Source organism: Nanorana parkeri, unplaced genomic scaffold (assembly GCF_000935625.1).
Source record: "Nanorana parkeri isolate BGI_ZX_2015 unplaced genomic scaffold, ASM93562v1 scaffold1222, whole genome shotgun sequence".
NCBI classification, from domain to species: Eukaryota; Metazoa; Chordata; class Amphibia; order Anura; family Dicroglossidae; genus Nanorana; species Nanorana parkeri.
The window spans coordinates 36,969-55,497 of NW_017307490.1; the positions used below are offsets into that span (position 1 = coordinate 36,969).

General features: G+C 40.4%; 1 protein-coding gene across 1 annotated transcript in view; it reads right to left on the reverse strand.

Moving 5' to 3' along the window:
• Positions 1-418: 418 nt before the first annotated feature.
• Positions 419-18,529, reverse strand: part of RNF214 (ring finger protein 214) — a 24,679-nt gene continuing 6,568 nt past the window's right edge. The window contains exons 5-14 of the mRNA XM_018568634.1: positions 17,767-17,835; positions 15,764-15,860; positions 13,981-14,069; positions 11,455-11,545; positions 9,271-9,369; positions 6,550-6,866; positions 3,269-3,407; positions 1,820-1,909; positions 1,664-1,741; positions 419-536 (exon numbers count right to left, since the gene is read on the reverse strand). Of these exons, the coding sequence (XP_018424136.1) occupies positions 471-536; positions 1,664-1,741; positions 1,820-1,909; positions 3,269-3,407; positions 6,550-6,866; positions 9,271-9,369; positions 11,455-11,545; positions 13,981-14,069; positions 15,764-15,860; positions 17,767-17,835 (1,135 nt within the window). The 3' untranslated portion in view covers positions 419-470. The remainder of the gene's footprint in view (positions 537-1,663; positions 1,742-1,819; positions 1,910-3,268; positions 3,408-6,549; positions 6,867-9,270; positions 9,370-11,454; positions 11,546-13,980; positions 14,070-15,763; positions 15,861-17,766; positions 17,836-18,529) is intronic.

Here is an 18,529-nt window from a genome sequence, read left to right on the forward strand (position 1 = left end):
TTAACCTCAACTCTAACTGTATCCCAGCACTCACCTCTGAATGCCCCACCTGCCCATCTCTACCAACAAGCTTTTCCCCAGGTTGCGAGTACTTATTTGTGTTGCAAGTTGATCATTTCAATCCAGCATCCTGGGCTTCTTGATGGGCAAACTGCTCAAACCTAGTACAGCACTAGTCACACTTGAACAGCTGTTGCAGAAGTGAATACAGTGTACAAGATATACACCAGATGACAATATCTAACAATAAGCACATAACAATAGACTAAATAAAAAACAAATCAGTAAAGTATGACAGTAAAATCATGTCTGTCTCATATACAAAAATATGGAAACAAAACACAAAAGCAGATTGTTTTAAACACCATTTATTCAATGGGAGGGTAAAAAGAAATTATCTTGTGGAACAAGGACATTTGTTAGGCCACTTTCCATACAGCAGCAACACTAGGCTTCCATAACTCCTGAAGTCATCTTTGGTTTGGGCAGAAGGGGCAGGAATTGGTTTTGTTGGTCATAGACCAGGATCGAATGCACTGTGGAATGATATATTTGAATCATGAGAGAAATAAATAAAAATGCAATCCTTTAAAAAAACCAAGATCCCTTATAGTTAACACACAGAAAGAAATAGCCCACCGCTGCCAACCTTTACTAGATGCCCAATTCTAGTGCTGGTCCAGGACCTCAAAACCTTCTGCATCCCTGACCCTAAAGCACTATCCTGAGAAGATCACACTTGTATCTGTCTGCATATTTCTTTCAAGTACATGTTTAAGTTATAGTCCAACCCCTAAAAATCTTTCAAATATAAAGTATGAATCTCAATATCTAAATGATAAAAGAGTGCTTGTTCGGTTCACACCACAAACAATGCGTTGCAGAGTGGTCAACCTCTGGAACGCACTGTATCGCAACCTTGCCGACTCCCTGCGTTCAGGGACGGGAGAGGGAGCGGCAGTGCATTGAAGTCAATGGCACCACAGCCATGCCCCACGCACACGAACGCGTGGTACATCAGTGTCTGCGTTCTGGTCCAGTGCAATCTGCAAAAATAGTGCTTGCAGAATTTTTGCAGATCGCAGGCATAATGTGCCACACCTTCAGATGCTGGAGATTGCACTGCATGCAGGGGTGCATGACTGGGGTGCATGGCTGCAGTGCTCCTCAATGGACGAGAAAGAAATAAGGCTTTAGCCTGCGGATGGCAGCATGCCTCTGTTTAATACTGTAATTGTCTAAAACAGTATTTAAAAAATATATATAATTTTAAAATGTGTTTTACAAATGTAGGCTTTGTGATAATAAAAATAGCAGGGGTACTTATTAAAACAGGGCACCAAATAGAAGCTATATATTTACTTAAAAATCTAAAAAATATTTAGGTATGCAAATCAGTAAGAGTTATAGTAAAGTTAACCAAAACATCCTGATGAAGCTAAATTCGGCCTGGGAATCTCAATGACCTTTGGTCACAAAAGGGTTAAAGCTTAAGTCCAGACAAAACTTTTTGTTACATTTTTGATAATTCAGGGACCAATTACAAATGATATCATATTTTTATTACAGAATCCATTAGAGAGATTTTCACCCACTGTCATTAAAACACTGACTTCAGCTGACATAATAAACATAAAATACTCCTTATATTTATCATACTTACCACTATGTGCATGACATGATTGCAAGACATGGGCTGCAGGTCATGGAGCTGTACATTATGTTGACAGATGAGGCACAACTAAAAAAGCAAGCATTAGGCTTAGTACATGTATTGAACATACAGTATATACCTGGTTAAAAGTCCCACAAAGCTCACCTGCGGGCGCCCCACATATGCTGCTGCAGCAGACAAGAATGGTGAAGCTCGTTGTGTGTTCTGATACTGGGGTCTACCATGTCCGATGGGCTGTTGAATAATAATATTAAGGCAGGCAAATTACTATATTACCTCTGTTTGTATATCACTACACACGATTTCAATTAACAGAATTCTTAGGATTGCCCTAGTGCAGAGAAAGTATAAACTACAAACATAACAAAAGAAAACAATGACATTAGCAACAGTAAACCAATTAATGTGCAAAGGCATATATTAAAAAACATAATTTAAACAGTTTGATAAGTTCACCTTCATTATAACAATATTATGCTGCTCCCCATACTTGGTCAATTCAATGGCAAGAGCCTAGCAAGTTCTTTACAGTATACAGTGGTACCTCGGTTCACGAACAATTCGGTTTGGCAAAATTATGCTTCCATTCGCGAACTCCGCATCGGGTGATGAACACAACTGCAGCCATCTTCCCTGCTCTGACACATGGTCGTGGCTTTATCTAGTCGAGATTGCGGTCTGATCACAGTTTGATTCGGTTCACGACCAGAACCATGGAACGAATTAAGTTCGAGGTACCACTGTATATGTCTTAAATGTAGTGTAAGAAAGCATGTTGTCACAAACAAAAACACTCAGAAGAGTAGCTGCAGAGGAGGCATTCCTTGGTCTTTTCCACTGAGTTAACTTCTGTGACCTCAGCCAGCTACTCGGTGCAATCATGCATATCAAAGGATATGCAGACATTCCTTTAAAATATAGGAACCTAAAACTGCTCTTGTGTTTGAATCAAGGTTTGAAACAAGCCAAAAGACATGTGAACTTGAGGGACCTTGATGACCGATAAAGACACATTGTTGTGTTGTGTTAATTGTAAAACATTGTATCATGCATTATAAATTGCACCCTAATGCAGTAAATCAATGCACCTGTGATGTATTGCACCACAATGCATGATAACGTGTATTCGTTAATGCACTGCAACGCAGCGGATATATCTGAATGGGCCTTCACTGTCTGTACCTTTCAGATGCGAGGTGAGAAAATCAGATGTGAGAAATTTAGGCTGAATCTAATCTAATATCTAAGGCTGGGTTCACACCTAGGCGTATCGAATCTGCGCGTTTGTTGTGCGTTTTTACCGCGATTTGCTGTAAAAAAACGTGCGTTTCCGAGGGCTACTTGGCTGTATCCCTATGGAAACGCGTGACAAAAACGCCCCAAAGAAGCTCATGTACTTCTTTGGGCGTAGGCCGTTTTGTAGCGCGTTCAGACGTGCTGAAATACGCCCAGGTGTGAACCATACCCATAGGAAACAACGGGATTTCGGTGTTTGAGCGTTTTGCAGAGCGTTCGAACGCGCTACAAAACGCCCAGGTGTGAACCAGGTGTAACATCTAATCGAGTCTAACTACAACCTTACATGAAACTCACCTGTGTCACCTTAAGAGATGGATTTGGAGGTTCTCTTAGCAGCTGGGTAGCTACAAGATGGCACAGTTCTTCCACAGTAAGGCCAGAAAGTGTACCCCGGTTCATCTTCACACGTTGCAAAATGTCAGTCAAATGAGCTCTAAAAAAAAAAAAAAAAAAGAACAGGCAAACAATATTACACATCCAAGTTGATAGAGTCCTGCTTGAACAAGTGTGTGTACATTTTAACTATGGAGATGGGTAATCAACAGGCTTTTTCAGAAAAGTAGAAGGATAGTCTGGGAAACACGTTAAAAGGAGCCAAAGACTCCACCTGTTGGCTGAAAATGAATATACAGAGGGGGAATTTATCAAGGGAGTTGCTCCACTTTTCTGTCCTGTCTCTTTGACAAATTTTCCACGTTATTTACACTTTATCAATGCAGTCTAAGCCTTGATAATAAATGTCATTTTCTGGGGACATATATAGGGAATTTATCAAAGCAATTGCGAGTGTTTGAACTTGCATGGAATATATTTGCACCAGATTTATGATGCTAGTGTCATGTTGTTGATAAATGAGGTTTAACCTCTTGCCGTCCGCCCGTAGTATAAAAACGGACGGAACTGCTGCATTAGCGGGTTGCCGTCGCCAGACGGCATTTTTTTTTCTGCTCGCGCGCGCACCCTAGCAGGCACGCACGGGAGGAAAAGACCCGACCATTGCACACACCCGTTACCGGGTGTTTCACATGTAGGCGATCAGCGGCTCCATAGCCAGCTGATCGTCTATATGTGCTCGTTCGCGTCCGCGAAAAATGAATATAAAAAAATAAAAGTAACATATAAAAAAGTAAAATAAAATAAAAGTCACATATAAAAAAAGGGGAAAAAAACCCCCCAAAATGTTTAACTCCCCCACGTTTACGCGCCTATAAACGTAAATATGCGTCCGGTGCCCCAGCGCGCAAAAATTACAATTGCGATACACATGTTACAGAGCCTTCATTTTAGGGCCATCAATCACTGATAACACTAAACTGATGAGCGGTAAAAGCTTTTAAAGCGTCGCCTATGGCCAATTTTGGGTATTATCGTTTTTTGAGGTTTCGCGCGCGCACACAATTTTAAGGCTTGACACGTTTGGTGTCTGTTTACCCGACGTGACCCCGTCTTTTATATTTTACCAAAAAATTGGGTAATAATAAATGTTTTATCATTTAATATAGAGGAAACTGTTTTTTTTTTTTAATTTTGGTGTTTTTTCCTTAATATAGTAAAAAAATAAAAACCCCAGTGGTGAATAAATACCACCAAAAGAAAGCTCTATCTGTCCCCAAAAAAGGGTATAAAATTCATTTCAGTACAGCGCTGCATGACGGAATAAATGTCAGTCAAAGTACCGCAGCTCTGAATACTGAAAAATGGCCTGGATGGGTAGGGGGTTTAACACCGCGGATGTCAACTGGTTAATAAACTCCAGGAAAGAAGACTTCTAACTCCAGGCAAAAAGCTTAACTGTCGCTTCTTGAAGAAGTGGTCATGGGGGACTTCTTAAGCTGTGATTGTTTTCATAGGTGATGCTCCAGTTTCATACAGCCCCAGAACAAGTGAAGATGAAAACAGGTGCAAAACACGTGCAGCTGGAAAAGTAGTGAAAGCTCAGGTGAAAACAGGGGCACATGTTGAAAGACAGATTTGCACATTTAAAAAAAAATGATCTAAGAGGATAAAACTGTCGTAATTGCTTTGATAAATTCCCCCCAGAGTTTTTACACAATATTCATATTTACCGGACTATAAGAAAAAAAAGAATTAAATACATTTATTTTTTTAGTCCCTGACATAGGAGAATATGAAAGAAAAACTCTGAAGGTTTCCTTCAAAGTGACATTAAAGGATAATTTTTTTTTCCCTCCCCGCAATGTTAAAGGAGAACTATTAGGCGAGTGCCTTTCACTCACCTCATAGTTCTAGCCGACCTGTGACAATGAGACTGTCACAGGTCGGCTCAGTAGATCGGGAAGTGAGAGAACACATACCGGCGTTCGCTCACTTCTCAATCCTGTCACGGCTCTCTGCACTGGATTCCCCCCTTCCCGCTCCAATCCGCCAGCGCTGACTGGCGGAACGGATGGGGAGGGGGCAGGTACAGCTTGCTCTGCCTCTAGATAGGCAGAGCCAGCTGTCACTCACGCATCTGGGCGGATCCAGACATAATTGTCGGGATCCGCTTCAGCTGCGGCGTCTCAGTATACCGCGAGCTGTAGCTCGCGGTATACTGAGCTTAGGGTGGCGGGAGGACGCTAGTTTGTGTCCTCCCGTTACCCTAAGGAGAACTATGGGGAAAAGCCCTGACCCCAAAGTTCTCCTTTAATGTTAGCACTTACCTTAAATGATGTCTCTTAATCCGATCTTCCTCTTCTTTCCTGATGTTTTCATCTGTCCCTCCAGCGGTGCGGCGGCTCTCCGATCCAGGGCTGACTCTTCTCTGCTTGCAGGCACTTCCGATCCAGTAGTGTCTGCATGCGGGTGCACGCGTCCATAGACTTACCTTGCGTCTCTGCTCGTCTCCCGGGCCGAGAATTCGAACTGTGCATGCGCCCGCCCTAAGATGCTTTGCGGCCGCCTGAGCAGTTTCGTTTTCTCGGACGGGAGCGCGCAGCAAAAACGGGGTAAGTTTAAACCGCTGTTAAAGCGGGGTTTTTTGTTTTGTTTTTAACCTTTTGCCTATATGTACTGCTTGATAGCAGTACATATAGGCAAAAAAAACGGAGGCTTAGAACCCCTTTAATGTGACTCTGTGCTGAAAAGAGTAAAGGGCATGCTCTAGCTCTCAAAAGCAGAGTTCAGCAAAGGCAGCCTCCATGATTCTTCCATGACTGATGACAGATAATCAGTACATTTTGCAAGTTTGTTTAACTGTATTTGTTGCCTGAAATTCTGCTTTATTTTATTGTCATCATATGAACTTGGCATACTCTACTCCACTATATATAGTAACAAATAATTGGTAACATTGAGCATCACACAGTGGTGTCCAGTCTCCAGCAGCTTTGTTTTTCAGCTATATGAAATGTACAGCTGATAAAACTAAGCTGAACATGTAGACTAAGCACTGACCAGTGCCCATTGGTACCACTTACTTTTAAACAAATAAATAGCTATAAAATAACCTTTAAAGGAATAAACAGTACCTATAAATTTAAATAATCTTGTATCCTGACTAATAATACTAAATTTGTAAGAAAAGTGTAGATAGGTTTTGGTAATATAGTTATAGAATGATTCAAACAACTCACTTGTTGCATTGTGGGAACCTGGCTTGCAGCTTCTCCAAAATCTTGCTTAGCTTGTCTATACTTGGGGGCCCTGAAACTTCAGGACTGTGAAGATCGGATATACCGGGTGATCTTGGAGCTGACTGTATGGTACCCATTAAGTTCCCTGGAGTAAATGCCAACAGAGGTGGACGCTGATGAAGGAAAGGTGATGGACCCAGAAGTGGCTGCTGGAATGCATGACCATGAGGTGGTATTAATGCTGATAACTGAGCAGCTGGGCCTTGGTTCGATATTGGAGGAGCTCCAAAAGCAATTTTCTGTAACATGAGGTTGGGCTGTAAAAAAATGCAAGAAGAAACTAGATCCAGAAAGTGCAACAATGAAATACAAACTTAAAATATACTTTTCCAGCATGACGTCACTTTATTTAACATGGCAACCAAAGATGTCCCCTGCACACCATACAGCAGTCAGGACCTGTGTTCGAATTAGCAGTGGTGTTCATAGTGATGTCCACGGATGGCACCGTGCATATCCAAGGTTAACAGCAATGAAGATCACCAGCACTCACAGGATGAAATAAATCCTTGTGTTTTTTATTGAAGGATCATGTCACATATATTGCATAGCCAATGTTTCGGAACCACGCAAGGTTCCATTCATCAGGTCATACATAGTGACCACATGGCGAATATATGGCGAATATATGTGACATGATTCTTCAATAAAAAACACAATGATTTATTTCATCCTGTGAGTGCAGGTGATCTTCATTGCAGTTAACTTTATATAACATAACGCTAAGCAGAGTTCATTCAGATGACAATGTTTTGAAGATGTTGTGAAATACAAGGAGTGAACCAAAACTGAAAAGTAAAGACAGTAAATACAGTATAACATTCAAAAATGTCAATCCAATTAAATTGCAGATCTTAAATAAGGGTATAAATATGTTAAAGTGACAATAAAGTAAAAGTTTTTTTCCCCCCTTCCCAATACTTCCGTAGGGACTTACCTTAAATGATGTCTCTTAATCTGATCAACTTCTTCTTTACTGTCCTTTTTAGATGCCCCTCCAGCGCTGACTACCCTGTCCTCCTCTTCTCTGATGTCCCACGGTGTCTGTGCGGGTGCACGCTGCTCCATAGACTTAACTTGTGTCTCTCCTCATCTCCCGGCCAAACATCTGAAGTGCGCATGTGCCCGCCCCAAGATCCTTTGCGGCCGTCCGAGACTCTTCAGATGTTTGGACGGGAGCGCGCAGTGACACAGGTAAGTTTAAACCCTTTTTAAAAGGGTTTTTTTATTTTATGCTTTTGCATATATCTACTGCTTGCTAGCCATAGATGTATGCAAAAACAAGCGAGGGTTTAATAACCCTTTCAGGCCAGAATACTGTTATATTTTCTTAAAACAGTGAATCCATTTAAAACTAATTTCAATTGTAGATGTTACAGATGTGAGTGGAAAAGGGGAGGTTCTTTCAACCTCAATATGCTACATGTGCTTAGTTACATTTCTGTGGTTTCTGCACAAATCCAGCACCACCATACCCAAGCCTGGTAAGGCTGTTCACAGATTGTGAAGAGAGCTATCAGTTGGTTTTGGAACAAACAGTTGGTGTTGGACTTTATACTTTGCTGTGGGTATTTATTTCCCTACCAATGTCAATTTAAAGCAAGCAGCAGATCTACACGATATCCAATCTGCCATGCCAACACCCTAAACTTGTCTTCAAGGTGTGATGTCAGTCTATCACTTAATAAACCAGCAATTTACACATCCTGGTATTAGTAATGTTTATATTGGCTCATGTTTGGTTATGGATAAATTATTTAAAGCAACTGCGTCAAGGGGGAGGATTTCAATACTATATTTAGATGTTAGGTGTTAGGCTGGGAGGTGGATCTGGGCCCAATAGAAGATAGCATATGGGAGGAGGTGCTGCGAACAATCCAGCTGGTGTCACCATCTGCGTCCTGTAGGTTAAACACAATTCTATATCGTCAATAGGACATATAGGACCCCGCAGTTTGTTTAAAATAGGACTACAAAAGAACTCTAAGTGCCCAAAATGTGGTATTGACCCAGAGTCATTGATACATTTGTTGTGGTGTCCAAAATGAAAGCGTTACTGGCATGAAATATATGTAATCTATGGGGTTCGGATAAGTAATAACCCTTTGACGTCTATATTGGGTCTGAACGAGTCCTTAAACATAGAATATTATGAGAAGCTGGCCATTGCGAGAGCTCTGTTTTTTGGCACGTCGACTTATTGCATGTAAATGGATGTCGGCGGTGACACCCAAAAAAAGGGGAGTGGAGAAAAGAACTTGAAAGAGTGGTTGCATTTGAGAAAATAATGTCAAACCACCGTGGCCTTTTAGAGAAGTACTGGAAAATGTGCATAGAGTGCCAATGTATGTGTATGATGTGGGAACTCTACTGCAAATAGAAGACTATGTATAAGAAAAGAGCGTAATCAATTGTATTTCACTCGTATGAGGATTTTTCCTTATGTTTCTTATAATTATCATATAGAATCTTTCCTTTTTTGGGGGGTTGGTCTGTTCTCTTTTTGAAGATGTGATATGATTGGAGTATATGTTATGTACATGATTGTAAACTTTTAAAATGGTATAATAAAAAGTATTAAAGTAAAAAAAATACCAGCAATCTGCATGATTGGACATGATTGTTTAATGATGCACTAAATAATCAACAAATAATACTTACATCAGAAGGAGGAGGAGGAAGATCTGGAGCCAATATTGAATGAAGGCTGCTTAATTTAGCCCCACCTTTGACCTGCTTTATTTGCACCTCAAACTGTTCCTGAAAAGGCAAAGAAATAAACATTAAAAGCAGATTAGGGTCATGTTTGCTTTCATGTTTTCTCAGTCTGCACACTGCTGACAACTCCTTGGTAACTTTCACATGCATTTTCTCTTTTCCAGACCTTTCCTGAATCTTAAAGAGACCCTGTCATGGGGAAAAAAACTGCTTTGTGTATTAACTGTAGGTACCTACAAGAAACCTATGCAAAGGAAACCTTTCATTTTGTCTACTTGTTTTTTTGTAAAGCATGCGTTGCACCTCTACCTCTGTCCCTCTACTGGTGAGTGGTATGTTGTGAATCATAAGCGATGCAGATTTCTTATAGATTATAGGTGTTCATTATTTAGGTCATTGTGAGATGATGAGGCTTAAAGAGGCACTAAGATGGGAACACTAAAACAAAACTTGTACCTAGAGGTACCTGCAGGAGCATCCAAAACGTTGTATGTACAACAGGTGACAATCCTATTGTAAGCAGGTAACAAGCACACAAGGGAAATGGAAATGCTCTGGGATTATGAGAATCACAGCAACCAACCACATATGGTACTGAGCAACATTGCATTTCTAGCTGGCTGAAACTCTGGCTAGCAAACAGCAGAAATAATTAGCTATGGTCACATAGCATGGTAGTTATTTTGCAGCATAAAGAACAATTGACAGTCATCCAGTATTAATATTCAGTCATGGAGGCCTGCAGGTCACAGTATGAAATAGAGAATGCAGCATGCATTGAGCACTCAAGTGTTGTTTCCAGTAGAAGTCACACAATAAGTTGTGCTTTGTTTTATGAGGATTATGGAGAAAACTGCACCCAAACCAAATCTTGGAGAAAGTTATCACATTTCTAGGTGGATTGGAAAAAAACTGTTTTTGATTACCATTAAGTATAAGGATTGGCAAAGGACATACACAGAGCCCCCTTTTTTTGGCCATAAGACTCTATTGAATGTTAATGGCTCTTGCATGGTGGGGTAGAAAGGAAAGTAGGAACTGTCACCAAGTCTGCTTTTAAAGCTGAAGATTTTTCTGCTTATATTCTGCCTGCCCCCTCCCCACCATCAATAAAACCTTCCCATTATTATAACAAACCTTATCAGAGATGTAATCACAGGGTCTATGTGCTTCTCTATCCAATACAGACAGATCATGGCTGATGGGAGGGTGCTGAACATGGTTTCCTGAAAACACAGCATTCTGTTTCAGTACTCCTCTCAAGTGTCCTTACCCCTGATGCATGTAGTGGGCTGACCCTTGGGAGGAGTTATGCAAATATCAAAACACCTTCATGGGCAGGTGTCACTGCGAAATAATGGGTGTTCCTATGCATTTTTATGCTCAATGATTGGAAAAGCTGAATTGCAGTGAATGAAAGGGGAGGGCCAGGAACAGTCACACTGGGGAAGAAAGAGCTAGATGACTCTGGATGTCCTCCAGCCAAAAAATGAGGCAGGCTCTGACTTGCTGCAGCTTCTAATGCAGTGAAATCAGACTAAGCATTCCCGCTAAAGGAGAGGATCAGCACAACAGCACTGTGCCAGGCACCACACCGACTGCTGTGCGATATATTGGAATTTATTGGTAACAATCCTATCATTTCTAAAAATAAAGTTCAAGATATAAATAAGGTGGTTAAAAACAAATGATCCTGGGTGGGCAAAGAAAACTGATTTTGTTTTGTCACCACATTTATGAGGTGATACATCACACAATTACAGAGAAGTGAAATAGAGAAATTGTCGGCGGTTGCTTTCTTTTTACCAAGTACAGTGGTACCTCGGTTCACAAACGTAATTTGTTCCACGATTCTGGTCGCGAACTGAATCAAACTGTGATCACACCACGATCTCGACAAGAGGAAGCCACGGCCAGTGTCAGAGCAGGAAAGATGGCTGCGGCTGTATTCGTCTCCCGATGCGGAGTTCGCGAACGGAAGCAAAATTTTGCCGAACTTCTTGTTCGCGAACAGAAACGTTTGTGAACTTAGGTACCACTGTACATTTGACTAAGTATGCTTTAGTTATGAGGGAAGTCACTACCCAATACATTCTGCTTATCCAAATAAAACAAAAAAAGACTTACCTGAAGATTTGCTTTCATTTGCTGGATTCCAGCGAGCCTAGAATCCCATCTGTGTTTAAGCTGAAGCCATTCCTTATGAGGTGGAGCAACTCTGAGGGGAAAGAGGAACAAATTCACTAATTGTAAAAAAAAATATTGAAACCGAAACACAACATGCTATTAAAATGAACAATTAATGAACAACAGTAGGATCCTTAAATGAAGGAGCGCCATCAAAAAGAATAGTCAACGCCTTGTTAAGACGAGAAATTGGCAGATAAACTTCAGGAGGAATAGATCTTTTTGTAATAAAATCATCTGGAAAAGGATGCAGAGAGTTAAAGCATCTAGGAACCACAAACTGCTTATCCAGAATTTCCAAAAAGGCAACTGTTACTTTCTGATGCTGAGTGAATCTATCATAGCCCACCTACTGTACCAGTGATATGGCATAGTGTTTATGACAAGCACACATAAGGTGCATTGCATTCATGGGCTGAATCTATGTTCTATGTTCCTTAAAGGAGAACTATGAGGTGAGTGCTTTTTACTCACCTCATAGTTCTAGCCGACCTGTGACAATGAGACTGTCACAGGTCGGCTCAGTAGATCGGGAGTTGAGCGAACACATACCGGCGTTCACTCGCCTCTCGATCCTGTCACGGCTCTCCCCTGTCATGGATTCCCCTCTGTTTTGCTTGACTGGATTCCCCTCTCCGATCTGCCAGCGCTGACTGGCGGAACGGACGGGGGAGGGGGCAGGTACAGCTGGCTCTGCCTCTAGATAGGCAGAGTCAGCTGTCACTCACGCAGCTGGGCGGATCCCGTCATCTACGTCGGGATCCGCTCCGGCTGCGGCGTCTCAGTATATATACTGAGCTTAGGGTAATGGGAGGATGCTAGTTTGTGTCCTCCCGATACCCTAAGGAGAACTATGGGGAAAAACACTGACCCCATAGTTCTCCTTTAATCAAAGAAGGAAAGGGTGTGTGCCCCAGGCACTTAGATAAAAGTTAGCAATGTACAGCCGCTGTATAACTTTCACAAGCGCTACCGCTCCTCACTGAGTGAAAACCTGTTACTACAGTAAGTCTGTAGCAGAAACAAAGGGTATAACAAGCACAGATCACCATAGCATCACCTCACGACCTTGTAACGTACAATGTAAAGCACAAATGTCAAGTTTCTGAATAAAAATAGCAGTAAGACAGCATAAGAAATGAAAAAAAAAAATATTTTCACACAGTGCCCTGCTAATAACACAATCTGCTCTGACAATTCTGCCTCCGGCGGATTCACACAATAATACTCATGGCCCTTACCTGTGTGAGGAAAAAATATGAGGTACTGTAACCACTTTCTGCAGTCAGCAGAATAATCAAAGAATGGCTGTGTAATAGTAAAAAATTGGATATCTCTGTTCTGTACTGCATGTGCAGTAGATATAAACAAGTGCATCATCAGATTGAGGAGACAGTTGGAAATTGAATAAAATCAGTCAAACTCCACATGAAGGCATTTAGCCAGGTAGGAGTCTAAAAGCACACAGCCAAAGTAAATGAAGGAAAAACATCCAACCGTATAAACATCAAATGATACATTTTTACTCTCGACTCCATGGCCCTGTTCCCGACATAACAACAGGAATCCCCAGTTAACACTGGCCTAACTTTTCAATGAAGAAAAACAGGAACACAGGGACAAGCATAAGTACTAAGACCAGAAACGACCTGCTTCATGTCAACTAGAGAAACTTCCAGGGTTTAACTTAGCCAGCATGAATCTCTGTTTTGTCAGCTAGCTAGAGAAACTTCCAAGATTGGATAACATCCGGTATGAATCAACTAGCAGCTCTTAGTAGAAGAATCTTCAATGACTAAATAAAAAAAAAAAACTAAAATAATAAACCAGAAGAGAAAGAGAGACATCCATTCTCCTGAGGACACCAAGCAAAACTGGCAGGTGTGAGATGAGAGGGGTTATGTTCTTAAAGTGGCAGGCTTTTAGTTTTCTTTTTGCCTAGTTTTTAGATTGTAAGCTCTCACAGGCAGGGCACTTCTTACCATCTTGTTTTAAATTGTAATGTTCTCCTTATATTGTAAAGAGCTGCGCAAACTGTCGGTGCTATATAAATCCTATATCATAATAATAATAGTGTCAAATTCTCCTGGAGGCAGCAGCATACCCAAAATCTCAGAAATATTTAGAGCTGTGTCCCTCAATAGACAATGGAGAAATAAAGACATATATCAGGCAGTTAAATAACCAGTATTTGTAAAGAATACATAAGTGGACTAAAATGTTATTGTTTACTTGCAGCAAGCTTTGTTTCTAATAAAATGCTGGAAATAAGCTTTTTTTTAGGTCGTTTCCTAACTAGCAGGAATAAGCGCCGTGGACTTTGTTTTATATATTTGCAGTGAAATGATGTCCCATAGGCAACATAAAAAAACTGAACAAACTGATCACTATTTTCTCTTTCAGCTGTGTTGCTAGTGTACAAAGGTTTGAGTTGCTTTTCTTTTTGATATGACATGAGCTACTTACCGAAGGTAGGATAAAGTTACTTCTGCATCTTTTTCTGCTTCTTCTAAAGATATAAGCAGCAAGTCTCTCCGGCTCTCAAGTGAAAGCACCTTTAGAAATAAGACTGGAGGTCAATGAAAAAAATATATTTCCAAGGAAAACATTGCATTGATTTTACACTGTCAAGTTATGATACACAGTTAATATTAAGCTATTCAGAGCATAATCAATCTGCATCACTTGAGTACCCGGATTCACATTATCCAATAGAAGCTGGCATTGACGTTTTAGTTTGAGGTGCCTGTACTGCCATCTTCTACATCAGTGGTGGCTAACCTACTGGATATGAGGGGCCTCAAGTGCAGCCAATGACATCAATAGGCCTCACATAATATTTGGTGTATGTTATGCTACAAAAGACTTTCAGGCTGCCTACTACAGGAGATGCTCAGAACCTGGGAAATATTAGAGTAAATGACCAGAAATTATATAGGAGTGGTTGAAGACTGGGAACATGCTGCAAGATGACAGAATAGGGACATATTACACGAGACTGCTACAAATGACTGTCATTATATCCCCACATAAGGCTCCTACATCTGTGCTGCTCACAGCTCCCCTACCACCAAATCTGATATTGCCCAGAGAAAGATCCAATATAAAAGATCAGAGAACCCCACAAAGGAACAGCACATTCTTTTCTAAGGCCCTGATATGCACATTTTCATTTCCTAGTAGGCGCTTGGCACCACCCCATTCCATGTCTCTCTTCTGGTCAGGTAACACAGTCAGGTAACACTACTGAACATATACTGCCTCATGAGAGACTGGAGAGCAAACAACTGGGTATATTCTATTCCTTTAAGAATAAATCTTTAAAATCATGATCCAAATTTGCATAAAAGCCACCATGAAATAATAACCATAAAAGTCTACTGCAGTATACTTAACAGGCACTGGAGACCAACAACAAGAATATTGTGAGGGTAAATTATCAAAACTGGAGCAAACAAAATATGGAACAATTGCCCTTGGCAACCAATCAGCTTCTCTTTTCAGTTTGTTCGGTTAAGATTTGAAAATGAAAGAAAGAAGCTGATTGGTTGCTGTGCACACAGATTTTGATAAATTCCCCTCACTATTTATCTATATTACTAAGTGCAAAATACATATTGATACTGCCAGAAATCCACTGCAGTCCTGTGCTTTCTACAGTGTTATCAGAAAGTGTTATACGAGTACAGAATACCCCTCTGTGTTATGGGGAAGAGGAGGTGTACCGTAGTCCTAAAGCACTTCCAGTCTAAGGGGATAACATAGCTCCTCCATGGATACAGTACAATGTTACTAGCAGGATAAGCAGTTAAAAACAAATGGAATAAAACTGAAAAAAGAAGAAAAAGTAATGCAGCCGCCACCACCACATCTAAGGACTGATAAACTTACATATCTGTTTTTGGGTTTAGATATACTTGATTTAGTATATTTCATATGGCTACTGGGCCTTGTGCATTATAGTATTTAAGCCAGAGAGCCCAGGCAACTAGAAAGAGGACTGCAATAGCAGCTTACACATTCCTCACAATAGAAGTATATTTCTAATACATTTTATGCACTGTCACTATGACTGGATTGGGAAAATTGCAAAAAGTTAGGAAAGACAAAACTAGTAGAGAAGAAAATAAGGACATTGTTCTTCGGAAGTACCTAATTAGCTGCTATGGACAAAGACAGTCTTCTTTGTTCTAGTTTTTATGAATTGACCTCACTGAATTGTGCCGAAATTCAAAGAGAAATATTTTACCTCAGCATTTTGTGCGCGCTCTAGTTCCTTCAATGCACCCTGTGTCACCTCAATTTCTTTCTTCTTCAATGATGCCAGTTCAGCGTCCCACTCCTCCCTGTAAATTGATAAAGATGATATATGAATTATGGCATGTGAAAAGTCTGTGTAATGCTTAAAGATCTGCCCCACCCCTGTGCTAAAATCCACCAATTTCTGCAAGGCTGTCAGATGCCAATGACAGGCAGATCATTTTTGTGTATGCGCACATATACCTTCAGATATAGTCCCCTGAGACACATATACAACCAGATACACATTTAACAACTGAATGTTCTGCACTCAAGTGGGGGTATGATAGATGTGTATACAAGATTTTCTGTCTTGACAGGTTAATCTTTGAAATTATATCAGTTCACTGTTGACACATGTTGAAGCTGGTTATTGGTATCGCTGAGGTGAATAACCGGTATATGTACCCCTTTATGCAAAGGTTCTTAACACTGCATCCTGTTGAAAAGGGAACAAGTGTGACTAGCCAAAACTTTTTTTTGTAGTCTTTAATGGAAGGGGAAAGGATGAAAACTTCTGCCAAATGTTTGTTTCTCTGCCTGTTCCCTGTTGAGAAATATACCCCCACCCAGAACAAGAGGTTGGGGTATATCTTCCAATGGGAACACCTGTTTGGGGCTCATGTACATTGTATTTCATTTGTATCTGAACAACTTTTCTTCCCCATAGCAGCCTGATGCAACTAGACGCAAACCCCTTCAGCAACTGAAAGGCAAACCAAAGCAACATAACAACACAAAGCATTTAAGAAGCATCTAAAAACATACCACATTGGACTCACTTCAGAGACTGAGGCCTGTGTACCCAAGCCATAACTCTACTGCCAGTATTGGTGCAATGTGCGCCAAGAACTGGTGTAAATGGGCTAATGCAACATGCTGTCGGGTGCAATCCGGTTGCATTTAAGATGTTTGAGCTTCTAAGCTTCTTCTAGCCTACTTCAGAGCTGCTTTTGTATCCCATTGATTTGTGAGGGGAGCAAGGCAATACCGATGCAAATTATGCCTGTATTCGCAAAGCCCCAGGATAGCCAATCTAAAGACTGAAGATGCTTGTAAAATACTCAGCATTCCTGGACTGGAACAAGCAGACCTAAAAAGTATATCATTATGAAATAATCCATAAAAGCTGAAATTGAAACCCAGTGATTGCTTAAACGTTTCGATCATCAACAGCCCTCAGTGACAGCTACCGTATATTCACAAGTATATTAGTACTTTAGAAACATTAACCCTAAAGCCTGCTGCTGAATAGAAAATGGCGAGGATAACGGTTAATGCAAACGCTTGGGCATAAAAGCATGTGGAAACAGATTTATCTCTAATTCTTCACTCTAGTGTTAATGAATTCAGGTAGAGCAACTGAAAAGTTAAAGCAGAACCCAAAAAGGTGACCTAGGTCAATAGAGAAACCATTGGTCCATCCATAACAACCTTTCCTTTTGAAAAAGAAATTGTAAAAAAAACAATTAAATCTTCTTTGAAAATGAAATCATAAGATCCTGCTATTCCTGCTTGCTCTTTCAAAAGATGCAGCCTAGGTGGATGGACGGCTGCAGAGTTTGTAGTGGGTAGTCACATGCCCTACGAAAGAGAATTGGTCCAAAAAACACACGCTATGCATGGGTACTATACCACCAATTAGCCTCTATTGGCAGAGGATGTGGTGGAGAGGTGCTGTTACTGAAGTGGTACAATCAGTGCCATTTTATTTCAGTGCTTCAATCTCCAGCCCATATGACCTGCTATCCATATCAGGACTAAGATTTGGTGCCTAAGACACACTAACTAGTGGTAGGGATTGCCTACCACAAAATATGTTGCCAAACTTTCACTTTGATTTCAAAATCCCATTTCCACATTTTACACACAGATATGAAGACAGATCCTTACTGCTTACTTAGAAAATCTGGAGGCTTAAAAGATATACAAAAGCTAGCACTGTGGTCCCACCTTTCTGTAGCCTGCTCAGCAAGTAGCTCCACGATCTTATTTTCAAACTCTGCTTGCTCCTGCTTAAGGCTTAAAAAAAAAAAAGAAGGAAACAATTAACTGACAGGGATACGTTTCTATCACATTTTCAGATAAATGTATAGGATACGATAACAAGCGGTTTGGAAAAGAGAACCGTCCCTGGATGTAGTATAGATATGTCCAGCAACAATGATCTATTCCAAACCACATGTAATCATAGGACTGAAACCCTACACCAACTTGGACATATAAGACAGTACAAATTGTTACATTTAGTGCAATCAATATGGAAAAATGATCAGTAAATCTCGCTGAAATGTTTAATGCCAGGCGCTATCAGGAAAAATTGAGCTCGTCCATTAGATATAAACAAAAATGGAGAAACTGAAGCTAAGCTCAACTTTTGCAGCATCGTTTCACCTGCCTGTATCTACAGATTATTCTGGGCAAATAAGACATTAAATTAGTATTAAAAAATCTAAAGCTTTTTTCCAATAATGAATACAGATCAAATAAATATACATTACGCAGCAAAGCATTTATTTTAGCGGTGCACCGAAATGGAAATTTCAAAACTGACACCGAAATGAAAAACATAGCTTAAAACTATTTTGACATTCATTTAAAGGAAAACTGTTATGGTTTTGGGTAATTTCTTCCCATTTCATGTTTTTAAATAAAAAGGCAAAGGTTTTATTATATTATCAATGTTTCGGTCTACTGAACTTTTGCTATACTACTA